The 15,920-nt window shown below is 42.8% G+C and overlaps 1 protein-coding gene across 3 annotated transcripts in view; it reads right to left on the reverse strand.

Moving 5' to 3' along the window:
• Positions 1–3,152: 3,152 nt before the first annotated feature.
• GPSM2 (G protein signaling modulator 2) overlaps positions 3,153–15,920 on the reverse strand; it is a 35,283-nt gene continuing 22,515 nt past the window's right edge. For all 3 annotated transcript variants that reach the window (XM_075286733.1, XM_075286731.1, XM_075286732.1), the window contains 10 exons: positions 15,229–15,352; positions 12,210–12,325; positions 10,427–10,582; positions 9,679–9,787; positions 8,561–8,690; positions 7,737–7,807; positions 7,285–7,464; positions 5,461–5,623; positions 4,623–4,840; positions 3,153–4,026 (listed from right to left, as the gene is read on the reverse strand). In XM_075286733.1, the coding sequence (XP_075142834.1) occupies positions 3,859–4,026; positions 4,623–4,840; positions 5,461–5,623; positions 7,285–7,464; positions 7,737–7,807; positions 8,561–8,690; positions 9,679–9,787; positions 10,427–10,582; positions 12,210–12,325; positions 15,229–15,352 (1,435 nt within the window). In that variant the 3' untranslated portion in view covers positions 3,153–3,858. The remainder of the gene's footprint in view (positions 4,027–4,622; positions 4,841–5,460; positions 5,624–7,284; positions 7,465–7,736; positions 7,808–8,560; positions 8,691–9,678; positions 9,788–10,426; positions 10,583–12,209; positions 12,326–15,228; positions 15,353–15,920) is intronic.

The raw sequence follows: 15,920 nt of genomic DNA on the forward strand, positions 1-15,920 counted from the left end.
TGGCCTTGGCCTACCATTTAGCCTTTACCCTACACGGGCAGAGGGCCAGATGCCCGGGTCTGTATAACAGGGCAATTGAGATCACTTATGCTTGACTGGATTTGCTGTGACTTGTTTCTTATTGCAGAGGCCTGGCACCTGTACTTTGTATAGTTGTCCATATATGCACTGAGGGCCACATACGGCCCCTTGGCTTCTGATGTAGGGGGTTTCCTTTGCAGTTGTCAGCTGGTAGTGAATCTGGTAGCGCCAGTATTAGCAGACATGGTGGTTTCCGTTTTCTTTGTTGCATATATTCCTATGTGTTCAGTGAATAGAATTTTGGGGAATTGATATTAGTAGGCCTATGATTGACGGGAGCGTTGTGTTATTCTGCTGGGTTGGAGGAGAGACCAGGAGGCAACTCCGTCTTTTTCCCTTGGCCTGAAGAAAGTTTTGAAGCCATACGGACGTGACTGCTGCCAGAAGTTGGGAGCAAACTGAAATGACATTTGTTCTATGATTTGGTTAATAAAGTTTTGGCCACTCCTACTTTACCTTAAGGTGCGATTGTCTTGATTTACATTGGAGTATTGTATATAAAGAAAGCGCCAGGGACTGCAAGATGTTGTATTGCCTTAGGAGGAGGACAGACCTGAGACTGGAGGCGGCTGGCTTGCAAAAAAACATCAGTGTTGTTTTAATTTACGTTCAGGACAACAATTGATATTTCACGCTATATTCACACGGACAAAACAGATGTGAAAAGGGACACTTTTCACATCTATTTTGCATGAATCTCATATTTGAATCTATTGAGGGATCCATGCTCTATATCGGTCTCTCTAGCAGCCCCAAAACTATACATGACATATGCTGCACCTAGTACTGACTTGTATTGATGTGAATAAAGTGCTTTGGTTGTGATGGACAGTTTCTATACAGCTCCAGCACCAGCCTAAATGCGGTCTTTCCTTTTTTTTTTCTTCTGTTTCCTGTGCAATCATCCCCCTTTCCTCTCCATAGACTTCTATAGAGATGAGTAATTGAGTCATATGACCTGCCGATGAAACTGTATGGACTGTTCCACATGGACTTTCCATGGGGGGGGGGGGGGGGGGGGGAGACTAAAGCCCCTATACCAATTACTGCTAATGATTGGTTATAATAAAGACTATGGCAGTGCTGCCTTCTTGACTCTCTATTTATGGTCTATCTGGATTTTTAGGAGAATATAAAGAGCAGCATCATTGGCGCACCTTCTATATAGGAAAACCACACTGAAGTTATGGGATCTGTGCTGGATAGAGGGCCGGTTGTAGGGTTTATTCTCCTGCTGCCTGTCGGAATTAACGTTTTCAGACAGACACCAGTAGGGGGAGCTTGAAGCTTTTTTTTAGTGATGCGATGAATTGTGCACTGGAGGATTTTATCTGTATGTTTTTGCCTATTCTCTGGCATAAATACATTGAAAAATAGGTTACTCAGACTGAAGTGGTGCCCCACTTTCTGAATTTTGCCATCCAGCCACATGGATTCTGTGTAAACTCCTGCAAAGGTTATTTATACTGCCACCTAGCAGGCAGAGATGGTACTGTCTCTGGCTGCCCAGATGATGCTGGGATAGATATGGTGTATAATTAGAGTAGAGGTTAAAATCCAGGGATATGACTACAATATGATAGATAATAGTGCAGTGTGGGGTGCAGACATAAAAAAAAAATGGCCTCAGGTATGACAATAACTAGATGAAGCAACAAACTGATTCCTGCTATAGTGCCATCTACTGGCCAATATGATGGTATTTAGAGATGAGCGAGTACTATTCGAAATGGTAGTTTCGAATAGCACGCTCCCATAGGAATGAATGGATACAGCTGGGGCTGGCCTCCTGCTGCTTAACCCCCTGTGTGTCGGCCGCTCCCGTTCATTCCTATGGGAGCATGCTATTCGAAACTACTGTTTAGAATAGTACTCGCTCATCTCTAATGGTATTATAAAGTAAACCTGATAACAGATAGCCGTTGCAGTTATGACACTGTTGACAAACAAAAGAGTCCAAACTGGATTAGTGTTCTAAACTAGGATTTTATTCCTGGTCCACTTCACATGGTTTGGAAAAACGTACATAAAAAACATTAGTGGTGTAGAAAAATCAAGATTTATTTTTTTTCTCTATTATCCTTCCCCCACCCATCTCAATATTGCTTGAACACATTATTACACAACCAAAACTTAGAAGAGACCAGGCCGAACACTGACAGTACCATCATTTCCCTACATTAAAATAACTCTTCAAGACGGTTACGCTATAAAATGGACGTGTCACTGAATGGAATTGGGCATTAGAGTCCAGAATGTGGAGCTTATTCCAGAGATTTGGGATACACCACAGTCTATGGGATAGATCTATGAGCATCCTAACATTACTTCCTATGTCTGGACAGATCTGCAGGAACTCTCTGCAGACAATGAAAACATTAGCTTGCTTTATCTTCTAGTTATTTTTTCTTTGCATGTCTTGTGTTTTAGATATCTGAGAAAACTGATGCTGTGAGTACATTAAGTCTGGAATTTGGAGGTGGCCCTGTACATTGGGCAGCGGACCAGCTTGGTCTGACCACTACACAGTGCTTGGAGCTTTCTGCTTTCACCACCTGGGCGGAATACTGTTTGCTATTATCTACAGTTTCCAATATCCCCATGCATATCATACTCTTCCTCGGATAGTATCGGTTATTCATTTGTATTTCAGCAGAAGATAAATGACAGCAAAGGTGTCTGGCGGTTGCTTTTCTTACCAACTCCCCCTCCCCCCTCTTCTCATATTGAAGCAGCATCCACAACACAAACTACCTGAGTAAGGGTTAGTTCACATCTGCTTTTGTATTCCTTCCTGGAAGAGACCCCCTGAATGGAATGCAAACGCAAGCTACGCTGTAAAAGCACATGGACCCCATAGACTATAATGGGGTCCGTGTGCTTGCCGCACAGTGCTTGCTCGAATGATTAGTATGGGCAGTGTGCGGCAAGCACATGGACCCCATTACAGTCTATGGGGGTCTGTGTGCTTTTACAGCACAGCACTTGCTACTGCGTTTGTATTCCATTTGGGGGGGGGTCTTCATGCAGACTCTCCCTGGACGGAATACAAAAGCAGATGTGAACAGGGCATAAGTCTATGAGGCAAACAATGAGTGAATCTGCTTTGTCCACTTCTATAGGTTTCCCGGAGTGAGTTCATCCTCCCATAGTACCATAGTCTTGCCATAAGAGGCTCCTACTGGGCACAGCACAGCAGGTTACAAGCAAGTAAAAGAATAAAACTACCAGTTAATACCAGGTAAGAATATTTACAGAACAATCATTTAGTGCTTTAGAATACCGTCTACATTTACCAGTAAGTGCTCTGGCTATGCCAGTCCTGACCCCCGCTGAGCCAAACCCCCTTTTTGTAAAAGGCATAGTTTATAAAAAATAAAATAAAAAAAATACAGACACACACATATATACATGTACAAATACAAGTTTCCACACAGAAAGGCTGCACATCACCTAGCAGACACTTTCTCCTCAGGTTCTCTGTGCCATAGCAGATGCTTTGTGTCCACCTACAATAATATCACCCTGCAGGCCCCGCTATTGTTCGAGAAGCTCGCCAATCCATGCCATGTGACCGTCGGCTTACTCAGTGGCAGTGTATGATGTTCTGGAGGGAAGTAGAACACTGCTAATGGCCACACACAATATATACATGTGCCTGGCAAGTACTTTACAGAAGAATAGAAAAATACAGTACTATGAAAACCCTGATCATTAGCTTTATCCTCTAGCAATAGCAGATTGCAGGAAAGGGCACAGCATGACCTCACGCTCTCCCTAACTTGAGTTTGGTCTCTTTAGATGTGAGGATAATGTCACCCTCTGTTCATCCATTCTCTTGGCCTGTGCACGCAGAATAAGACTGAAGAAGTCTTCGTCTGGGACGGTGGGACCTTTTTTAGGTGGGGGAGGTGGAGCACAGCGCTGGTCATCTAACCGTGATCCCTGAGATAAGAAGCAAAAGGAGAACATTTTAGACGCATGGACACGTAATTAAGCTGTGTATATTCAGAATGTGGTCAACTTCTACATGGTTCGTACAGTAAAGCTCCAGTGAGGAGTGGATATCTTATTACATAGTCTATGACTGTGATGGTGAACCTATGGCACGGGTACCAGAGGTGGCACCCAGAGCCCTCTTTGGGCACCCATCATTTGGGAACAGATTATACTGTGGGGGGGGGGGGGATGCACCGTGGAGCAAATTATACTGTGTGGGGGCCACTGTGAAGGAAATTGGACTGTGTGGGGACCACTGTGCAGCAGATTATACTGTGCGGGGGTCACTGTGGAGCAGATTGGACTGTGTGTGGGGGTCACAGTGGAGCAGAAAGCTCTATAAAGCCCCATTTGTATGACCATATTTTGCAGGTCTGTAATTGTATGCAATTGTGGATCCGCAGATTATTAAGGTTAAATTGCCGTGTTGGCACTTTGTGATAAATTAGTAGGTTTTGGATTGTAGTTTGGGCAATCAGTCTCTAAAACGTTTGCCATCACTGGTCTATGATAATGACATTTAGCTGTATGTTATATCTTACCTGACATTTCACTAACATATCAAAGAAATCATCATCCGGCTCACGGTTCTCGGTGGCCATCAAGTGGCCCAAGACAGAGTTACTGTGCTGTTGGTTGATTCTCAGTCCAGGCAGATTGCTGAAACTGGCCCTCTGGTCATCCAACCTCCGACTCTGAGAGCTGGCTATGAGGTCTAGAAACTCATCGGTATGAGGGGAGACGGCAGAGGCAGATAAGGCTGGAAAGGAGATCAGTCACATCAGCAAACGGATTAGAATTTGGCAGACAGAATAGTCGAAACCTGATATATTTTTATCACTGACATCAACTTCCTTGTTCAGCCTTAACACAAGGCCTCTCCTTCTTTTCATTAGGATAAGTCTTTAATTAAATGTGTTAAGAGCAAACGTATAAACACTACATAGTTGAGGTTGGATAAAGACATTAGTCCATCAAGTCCAACCTATATCCTTACAATAGTGTGAACAGAGATTGACAGAGACACCTAGACAAATGCCTGACTAGGAAACACAGAAAACCTGAATGCATAGCTGCCATATGTGTACACTAGCATCTGCCCGCGACTTTCTGTGGGTTGGTGTTGGCTCTGTTAGCCAGTTGCTGTTGTGTATGATCCGCAGCGTGCGCCCCCGTGTGTACCCACACTTCCCCCGCGGCCCCCCCACACCTACCGCTTGGCCCTGGCCCCCCCTGTCCCTCTGCGCCCAAGATATGTTAAACTTTCTCATAATCGTGACATTTGTTGAAACAACATTGTGTATAGAAGGTATCACAGTCCTCGTATCTTCCAGCAGACCTGAGTGGTGTAATGTTAAGAACTCCTTAGAAGTAACGTACATTTTCTCATGGACTTCGGAGGTGTGGACGATGTCCCACTTGTCACACTCAGGAGGTTTTTGCCCTGCAGACTGCACCTCTGATCATCCATTCGGTTGCTTTGAAATCGACTCAAAAGGTCAAAGAATCCTTCATCTCCAATACTGTCTGGAATGGTGGATTTCTGAAAATGAGGGAGCAGAGCAGTTAGTGCAACCCACCCATATCTCTGTATATATAGACAACTGCTGCAAAACATAATGTGAACTGAACTCTAAAACCCACCACCTACAAACTCTGGAGTTGTTCACTTCAGTTATTCTTAGATTGCCATCTGGTTATGCAGTAATACAGGAAATAAGGAATAAACTGATACATATCAAGGCAAGTTAGACTGTCAGGAGCGCCCTTGTGACAGTAGGCAGAGATCGGCGCTGTTATTACATCAAGGATATCGCCAGCCCCCGGGCACATAATGGGAAAGCCTGAATTCAGCGCACTGTCTGCTTTCTAGCGGTATATAAAGCCTCGTGCAGGAGAACATGAAAGGTCCTCTTTACGTTCTAGTGATTTGCACCGATCAACACTCTTCTAGTGAAGCTTTTATGGCTGTGTAACATTTAGACCTAGGCTGCGAGAAATATGTCAATGTGATGTATTCACTTAACTTCCTGAGCCGTGTGTACTCACACATACGTCTGAAATTTAGTGTATCTAACATATTTACTAGAAAAGAACGATTGATTCAGCATATTCTACCAGCAGCCACTAAACCTGATTATAAGGCAAGCAATAGAAATATGTACATTATATGTATCTACAAGAAAGCCCAAACTAACCATGTGGACACTAAATACATCACTATTTCTATAATGTCCCAATGGGTTCTCTCTGCTCAGTCCTCTGATCTTACATAATTCCACATTATATTGCTATTGTGTGCTGGAAACTAGTGCCGACTTTGTGTATTATGAAATTGCACTATGTATTATCCACCACTATGTATACAACTAGCATGCTATACAACCCACGCTTACTATAGTGCTGTGTGGCGCCATCATAACACTAGGCAAGAAGCTGAGAAACTGAATTGGTAGAAATCCCACATTATGCAGTAAAGTCTTCTGGGAAAGTCGGGCATGATGTTCAGGGTGCTTCCTATAGAGGGCGGCATAACAGAGGTACTGTCTCCCTATTTACATCTTGGGAGACAGATTTGCATATTCCTGCCATGATCCCTTGCATTGGAGTGACTATGGCTGTATAAGTCTCCACACACCTGATAGGTGGTTTCTCCTTAAGGAGTGACATTATCCCCATAATCTAGGCAATAAGCATGATATATCATCACTATCTCTCCATGGCACCCCATGTAAATCTGATATGGCATGTGAGGGTTTAAGAGCCCCCCAAGACTGAGTAAGGGGTAAGTTGTAGTTAATAACTTCTGCCATACCATTGCTTACTAAGACCTTTTCATACTACGCTTTTGTTTTTTGCTCACTGTATGCTCCGGGAAAATTCTCAGGACATATTATGTGATCCACATTAACCCAATCACATGGTATAGACTTATGTATACATTTTGGGAGTGGGAGTCCCCAATACCCTTGTGTGAAAGGAATGACTGATAGAGTGCTGTAATCTGAGTGTGCTCTCCGTCATTCCCATAGAACTTCATGGAGTATTGGGCATTCATACACACTATAGCACTCCATTCACAGCAGACTCAGATACCATGTTGTTATTGCTGGGGTCCCAGTAGTTAGATCTCTAACAAACAGAAATGCATCCTGTCCTATGTTTTATAGGCAGTAAAATCAACCTTAAAACAATAAAACATACCCGCTGGGAGTTTGACATCTTCCTGTTGGCATCTGAAGAGTTACTGGAGTCCTGCAGTACTTTGGATGCGCTGTTCTTAAACTTCTTACCCTTTAGTCTGTTGACAAACATGAGCTTGGCAGAAGGTTTGGAGAGAAGAGATTTCTGCTTGGCCAGGATCTCGCTGTTCCAGTTCTGCACCTGAAGGTAATAGCGAGGTAGAGAGGAATTATGTATTTCTACAGTAGTAGGCGCGAGAGATCAGAGCAGGCCTGAGGCTGGCAAGATGAGGTAAAGAACATACAAACATACTTTGTGGTTTATGACTAGGGGATATTTTAGGACTATACAGCTCATAAGAAACAGAATACGGAACTGGTTTGTTATCTGGTCAGAGTACAGTTTACTGTAAAGCACATGGATCTGAGCACACAACATTACCACATGGCAGATCATACATTACGTCCAGTCACCTTATCTGGCGTTAGCTTCACAAGTTCAAGGTTCTCCATGCTGTGCCGTCTGCTCAAACGTGGCCGTGCACCTGCAAACAATACGGAAAGTATGAGGACTGTGCAAGTCTTATAAAACCAAGAATACTACACAAGATGGTGAATAGCACAGTCTATAACTGAAGAGGCTCTGTCATGTGATCAGAGACCACCCGGGAGCAGGACTAGCAGAGTGGAGGAGAAAAAAAAAAACATTTAGAATAAGACAGAGGAGCGGTCTCCTCTCCTGATAAGTCTGTGTTAGACTGAGTTCACACAGGGTATTTTGGTCAGGATTTTGAGGCCGAATCTGCCTCAAAATCCTGACCAAAAAAACGGCTCCCGTTAAAATCAATAGGAGTCGGTCAGTTCTTTTTTCCGGGAGCCGTTTGTTCCGGCTACCAGAAAAAAGAAGCAACGCGACACTCCCGACTAGGGCCATTCATTGGGTCTAATCCGGAGTGGATTGTGCGTCAAATTTTGGTCCAAAATACCCCGTTTGAACCCGACCTTAGTCCAGAAGTATATCCTTTGTAATCTAACAATCCTGGAGCATCTCCTAGATCTTTACAAGGAATAAACAGAAGACCAAAGACTTACAATAAAAGATAGTCCAGAATTGTTACTTCAGGGGGAATACTAGTATGAAACAGACATGTCATGGGGAAGGGGATAAATCTCATAACAGAATGGATAACCTAAAATGCAATTGGATCCTTGTTTCCCAACCATAACTGCCATGAGGAGACTACCAGCCCAAGTAAATGACCAAGAATCAGGAAAGAAGGAAATGTGATTTTTCTTACCAAGTAAACTGCTTTCTGAATCTGGTACCTCAGACAGGACTGAAGTATTGGTGCTATAGCTTAGTCCCAGCACCATCTGTAGGTCCGACAGGTTCAGTTGTGCCGTCAGTTCCCCATTACGATCCCCCAACTGTCAAGACATAGGAGAAGGATTGGTAAAGATCATCGTAGACAATTTATTATTTTAGAGCAGGGGTCCTCAAACTTTTTATACAGGGGGCCAGTTCACTGTCCCTCGGACCATTGGAGGGCCGAAATATAGTTTAAAGGGATCCTATCATTAAAACACAATTTTTTGTGACTAACACGTAGGAATAGCCTTCAGAAAGCCTATTCTTCTTCTAACTTTAGAGGTCTTCTCCGCACTGCCATTCGGCACAAATCCCGGTTTTCATCTACACAGTAAGTAAGCGGCCATTTTCTTGTGGCCTGTGAGCATGCGCAGTCGGCTCTGCCCGAGGCCTAGAAGTTTGAACCCCAGCGCCGGAAGAAGACGCGCAGAGAGGCCGTTCCTGAAGAAGATAGAGGCGGTGCTGGAGAGTTCTCTCGCAGCATTGGGGACACCCCCAGTGCTGTTTGAGCACTTGGGCCTGCCCCCAGTGCTGCGACGGAACTCATTTGCATACTGATGAAAACCGGGATTTATACCGAACAGCAGCGCAGAGAAGACATCTAAAGGTAGGAGACGAATAGCCTTTCTTAAGGCTATTCCAACATGTGATCGACATAAAAAATGTGTTTTTAATGATGGAATCCCTTTAAATTCCTCTGCTGTGTGAGCATGGCTTAACGTTAGATTCACAGGAAGAAATTTGGGGCGGATATTGAGGCAGATTCCACCCCCCACTGTTTTCAAAGCTGTCATAGACACTTTCTTTCAGCAGCTAATTCTCATAATGGAAAGTTTATTCCTTGTGAATCGGTGAAGAGACAAAACTCTCTATCATCTGTACTGGCTGCACATGAGCCATGGAGCTCAGCTATGGAGCAATGTGTCTCATACTAACTACAAGTTATTGCAGTTATAACATTGGTATTACTATCATGATGCTGAAACACTAGAAGTAACAGGAAACACAAGCAACGTCACAACAGTTTACCATAAAAGCCTTCATTACCTCTCTTGAGATATCCAGATGTCTCTCTGCAAAATGCATGGCTTGGTCATGGTTTCCTAAGGCAGTGTAGGCATTCCCCAGACTCCAACATGCCCGACCTTCCCCCACCCTACAACACAGAGATTTGCATCTTACTATAGCAAGTATATAAGGATGGAAGCAATATGAAAAAATGTCCTGTAAAAAGTTACCAGAACTAAAAAGACAATCTTTGTATATAAACTAGTTAATAGGAAACTTCTCCATCGGCAGTTTCTCAATGTTTTTATTACTAGTATTACATCCATAAAGAAATCCACTGATGACATTTTCTGATATAGAGAGCAGTTGTGCGGAATTAGGATATTTTTTTTCAGATAACCATTATGCATTCTTTTTCTTTTAAAATATTATTTTTACGTTTTTTGGGGTTTTTTTGAGCCATAGCTGTCCAACACTGCATGAGAAATACGATTACTGTCTAGTGAGCCCAGGTTCATGGGAAAATTAATCAGACCATTATAGTGGTGGACACCTAAAGAAAACATTATGCAACCTATCGGTCTCTGAAATCCTAATATATGTTCCAGTACACGATGTAAGAATGGGTTATTAATTTGAATGTGGTCTGACTGTGTGTTATTACTACTCAATGCCAATAGGAGGCACAATTGCTAATTTATACTTGTGAACCATCAGCTGCCCCCATAACATACTGTGACAAGCTGTTGCTGAACAGGCTAATAAACCAATGCACACAAGCTGTTACCTGTCACTCAGTTCCTTTGCGATGACAAGATGCTTGAGATGATAGTCAATGGCTTTCTCATAGTCCTGCAGTAAGGTGTATGTATTGCCCAAGCTATAACAGCTCTGCGCTTCTACAGCCCTGTCCTTCAATTGCCGAGCCAGCTGAAGAGTCCGTCTGCAGAAAAGAAATCACACTAAAATATGGTCCCTCCAGCATGGTGTAATCTCACGTATAGTGACCCTGGTGTGTGTGTGTGTGTGTATATATATATATATATATATATATATATATATATATATATATATATATATATATATATATTCATGGGAAAGGAGGATGAGAGCTTGTGCCAATATTACTTAACCTGTATTAGATACATAAATAAAAACGGAATTCCCAAACACTACCATATGTCAGAATAAAAAGTCAGATCGTGACACTACGTGTATGAGAAGATAATCCAGCAATCATGGATGTGTTTCAGGGTATAGAAAGTTCCTGCATTCATCGAAAACTGATCAAGACAACAGACTGTCATCATGAAAAAGATCAGAGAAAATCCTTCAAATATTTATTTGCAAAAACTTTTACTGGCTTACAAATATGGGAATGGCCTGTAATGACTGCACTAGGAGACATTATAGAACTTTCTTATGTATGTGATTTAGTTCATTAGTATTGTCAGTGCTCTACACTGTATGTGTAGTATTAGGCACAGCCGTTATACCGTGTACAGAGCTGTGCCCTTGCCTGAGTCCGACAGGGAATAAGCCATCAATTCCTAGAAACCTCCCCTTAAGGCTGGGAGCACACGGGAAGTGACGCAGGGGCTTAGCAGTGGGTAACATGCGGTGGTATACGGTAGCAGCCTAGCAGATAAGGTTTGTACAAGACTGTGACCTGCCCTGTGGGTTTAACACATGTCAATTATTGCTACAAGTTTCACCCGTAGGAATTCCTGCTCGTGTGTCATAGGACAAAAAATTTCTGATGGATTTTACTCTGCCAGCTTTCATGAAACTTCAGCTACACGTCTCCTAAGTCTGAAGCAGTTATACATCCGTAATGCAGCATTAGGGCTCGTTCACACGGGACAAGAGGGCGTGGATTTTGATGCCGATTCCACCTCAAAATCCGCCCCCTCACAATAGAGCTGTGACTGTCAGAAGTTTCGGCAGGCGCATTTTGGTCCTATTCTGACACAGCTTCCTGCGTCAAAATCAGGACTAAAATACACGGTCCCTAGCCCCGTGTGAACCTTATAGATCCCCATCATGTTGGAAGTTTGGGTCCCATGGCAAGGACAGAACATCCAGAAAATCCAGACACATTATGTTAAGGTTTTCAGTGGTGTCAGTAAGCTTATACTGCTTTCTAGAACATAAAAATGGCAGCCAAGAGCGCAGAAACACCTTCTTATCAACTATTTTTATCACTGAATATTCCAGATACAAAAAAAGAAAAAAAAATGGAAGAAACTGTTCCTTAATGTGAACAGCCCTTTGTATAAAAGGTTGGGACAGAATTCTAGTAGCCAAAAGCTTTGGCAGAACCAATTGGGCTTTGGGTGGTGTATGACGCGGGACAGAGGTCTGAGCTTCACCAATGGGATCTGAAGAACACTTTTGGACAGTTAACCCTTTTAAAGTCAGACTTATTTAACAACTAAAGTATCTGGTACAGGGAAGATCTACTCTACAGTGAGCGCCAATAAACGATAATCTTACACAGCCTATAATCCTCACTAGCACACCAAACCAAAAAAAACCCCGAAACTAGGTCTGAGCTGCTAATATCTTACTTATAGTACTCCGCTGCCATCTCAAATTCACCCAGGAAGATAAAGGCATTGCCAAGATTACTGTACGCTCTTCTTTCTGCAGATCTGTCGCCAAACTCCCTGGCAATTAATAGTCTCTGTATATAAAAGAAGAAGAAGAAAGGGAATTACTAGTCACCGTATATTGAATAAAACCCATAAGGATAGAATTACCTCGCCCATGAACAGTTTCTGCCCCAAAAACATCATGTCTGACATGAATCAGAGAACACATTGGGTTGATATGTAAGGTAGACCTGCGTTCAGGTCTGATGCCCCAAAATCATTCTTAATTTTTTTTTTATTTTTATTTCTTGTAGATTGTGAGCCCCATATAAGGATCACAATGTACATTTTTTTTCCCTATCAGTATGTCTTTGTAGAATGGGAGGAAATCCACACAAACACAGGGAGAACATACAGACTCCTTGCAGATGTTGTTCCTGGCAGGGTTCGAACCCAGGACTCCAGTGCTGCAATGCTAACCACTGAGCCACCGTGTTGCCCCATTCTTAATAATTTGAGTGCACTGAAGGATTTGTGCCAGAATCGGAAATCCATGCCAGCCAGGAGCTGGGCTACATTTCAGCTATAATTTGCACCAATTTACCAGGGCAAATTCTAATACATTTGCTGGGCCACAGTGGCCCCACTTAGCCCGCTTTATTTTTACAAAATGGCATTAAAAAAATGACACCGTTTCTTCTGCTGCTTACATCACTTGTCATTTATCATATCTCTGTCTATTCTGGCCAATAGGTAGGACAGCTCTATCTGTATCCGTGATCATATGGGACAAAGCTGACAATCACTGAATGAGACCGCCCACTGGACTCCGAAGCCTAGCATGAACAGGGATTTCACTTACAAGTTCTACTGAATGTTTTCCCATAATAAGAGACTATATATATGAATCTGCTCAGCTGCCCCTGCTCTATGCCATAGTGCTGGTAGACTGGGCTGCACTTACATAGTGACAGGGGGCTTTGAAAGCCATAAAGTGAGGAGTTGCTGTAGACCCTACATAGCCATATTTATTACTACTGTATTTTAAGAATCCAGGCTTCTGCTGGATCCATTCTGAACAGAAAAACAGAAGCATAATAGGTCCTTATAAATCTTTCTTACTTTGATGGGATCCTTTAGGTTTCTATTTTTCTATCGGCACAATACCATAGCAGGACATTAACATGAGCATTTCCCTACGTTTTACCATAAAACTAGCAGGGCAGATCAAAAGAGCAAAATAACAGTATAATAAAAGCCCAAGTAGTTGCCTTTATCCTCACTGGTACCATATTCTGCCCATAGAGATGAATAGTCCCAAAATTAAAAAAAAAAAAAAAAAAGTTCTACATTTTCCAAATATACCTCTTACGCTAGGTTCTGCGTGCAAGACGACGGAAACCAAAGACCGGGTCCGGCCGTGAGCGGTGGTGAGCGTTTTATGCTCTCCGCCGCGAAACCGTTTTTTTTTTTTCAAATCGGACACAGAGCACTGCATGTCCGATTCTGTGTCCGGATTTAAAAAAAAACTGTTTCGCGGCGGAGAGCATAAAACACTCACCGCCACTCACGGCCGGACAGCTTTCAAACCCATTCAAATGAATGGGTGAGAAAGAGTCCTGCAGGTTTCCGTCTCCTGCCTCTGTTTTGTGCAGGAAACGGAAACCTGCAGAATGGAGACCGGGCGCAGATGTGAACGAGCCCTTATTCAGCTTTGGAGCCCCATTTCGTAAGTTGTTGTTTTATTCATATGTAGAATAAGGGGAAATTCTTTGGTCTCAGTTCTAGATTCTCAGGCAAAGCACTTTCATCTTTTTTGTCATTAATAAAATGTCGATTTTATTAGGGTAAACAATTAACAATTGTATCCTGTGTATTCTATGGCCAAGAGAAGGGTATCTTAAAAATTCAGGAAGTTGTGTGCAAAAGTTCCAACCATAGCCCAGATTGTAACTGGGAGAAATAACACTGGTGTCCGTTCATAAGTATAGCAGATTCCTCAGGAATGGCATCTTGTGGTTTTCACATCATGGAGAGTTAGAATTCATTAGATTTTAATATATTGTCTGTCTATGAGGCATACAAGTTTTTTTTTTTTTTCATACAGTTAAAAGTTCTATTCTAAAGCTATGTTCACACAGGTCAGATTTCCTGCTGAAATTTCTGCTACTGAAAATCAGTTCCATTTATCTCAATGGGGTTGTTTTTGCAGCTGTTGCATAGATTTAAGGAAACCCAATTTGTAATAATTCCCGTAGGTGACCCATTCCACAAATCTGTCGTGTGTAAACTTATCCTTAGGTCACTTTTACACGTTCAGTATTTTCCATCAGTATTTGTAAACACCAAAAACGGAGCCTATAGACATAGAATAATGTAGAATTGAAAGGTTTGTGTTTAAGGCTACGTTCAGACGGAGTATTTTGGACCGGAATCTAAGGCGGAGGCCGCCTCAGGTTATGGACCAAAATACGGGGTAACCGCGACTGGATGCCGGTACAGTGCACTGTGATCCGGATTAGGCCCAAATGAATGGGGCTAGTCGGGAGTGTCTTCTGGTGGATTCATGAGGTGTAATCTGCCTGAGGAATAAGCATGTCCATTCTTTTTTTCTGGGAACCGGAACAAACGGCTCCTGGAAAAAAAAAACGACCGGCTCCCACTGAAATCAATGGGAACCGTCTTTTTGGTCAGGATTTTGAGGCGATTTCGGCCTCAAAATCCTGACCAAAAAACTCTGTGTGAGCTCAGCCTTAGCTTACAAATACTGATGCACAATCCTGATCAGACAGGTAACCTAAGAGTTAATACACATGCAGCACATTTGTTACAGCGGCTGTCTGATTCATCTGAATGGGGTTTGCAGAAAACCATGGACTTGCTTTGGAAACAACCCCATGCAGACAAATTCAGTTTTCACCTGGGATGGTTCTGCCGTGTGAATTCACCCCAATAGTATCTAAGTAGCAAGGACAGAACATTGGTATCACAGTACCTGCTCATGGGACATGACAGCTTTTCGAAAATTTCCAAGTAAATAGTGAGTATTTCCCAGGTTTCCATATGCACGTCCTTGAGCGGCTCGGTCCCCAAGCTCGGTTACAATTAATAAGTTTGCCCTGGTTATGGAGAAAACAAATGACCATTGTTATTTACTGTACACTTATCTGCCTGAAGCAAATGCCCTGTGACGCTGACGTGTACACTTTATGAAAAGAAAGCTTAAAAAGCGTAACTTGCTGGTATAGTATATTGCATCACTTAATGATCAGCGGGGGATCAGATCTCTGCCTCCCCCAGCAATACAAATAGTAAAAGAGCTGCCGTGCAGATTCAGGGCTGGAGCTCTTTTACTGTATTTTTGCACAGGGTGACACCCTGGCCGCCCAGTCATACAGGAAGAATGCAAGCAGCTCATTTAATTCAATGGATCTTTGCTTCAGTTTCCCTGCACAAAGGAGAGGTCAATGAGTATCCCAGAGGTTCGATCCCTATCCATCATGCCATCACCTTATGAGAAGGGAATACCCCTTTAACGGGAGTTTGTCGCCAGAACCCAGCATATCGCCCCCTGCCCAGTATATACACAGACTAGTGTCTACTCTATTCAGCTGCTGAGATGTCGCTGTTTTGCCAATATGTAAATGAGCTCTTTGGAGCAATGACAACACCCTAATTGCTCCAAAG

This window comes from Leptodactylus fuscus, chromosome 9 (genome assembly GCF_031893055.1).
Source record: "Leptodactylus fuscus isolate aLepFus1 chromosome 9, aLepFus1.hap2, whole genome shotgun sequence".
Lineage (NCBI taxonomy): Eukaryota > Metazoa > Chordata > Amphibia > Anura > Leptodactylidae > Leptodactylus > Leptodactylus fuscus.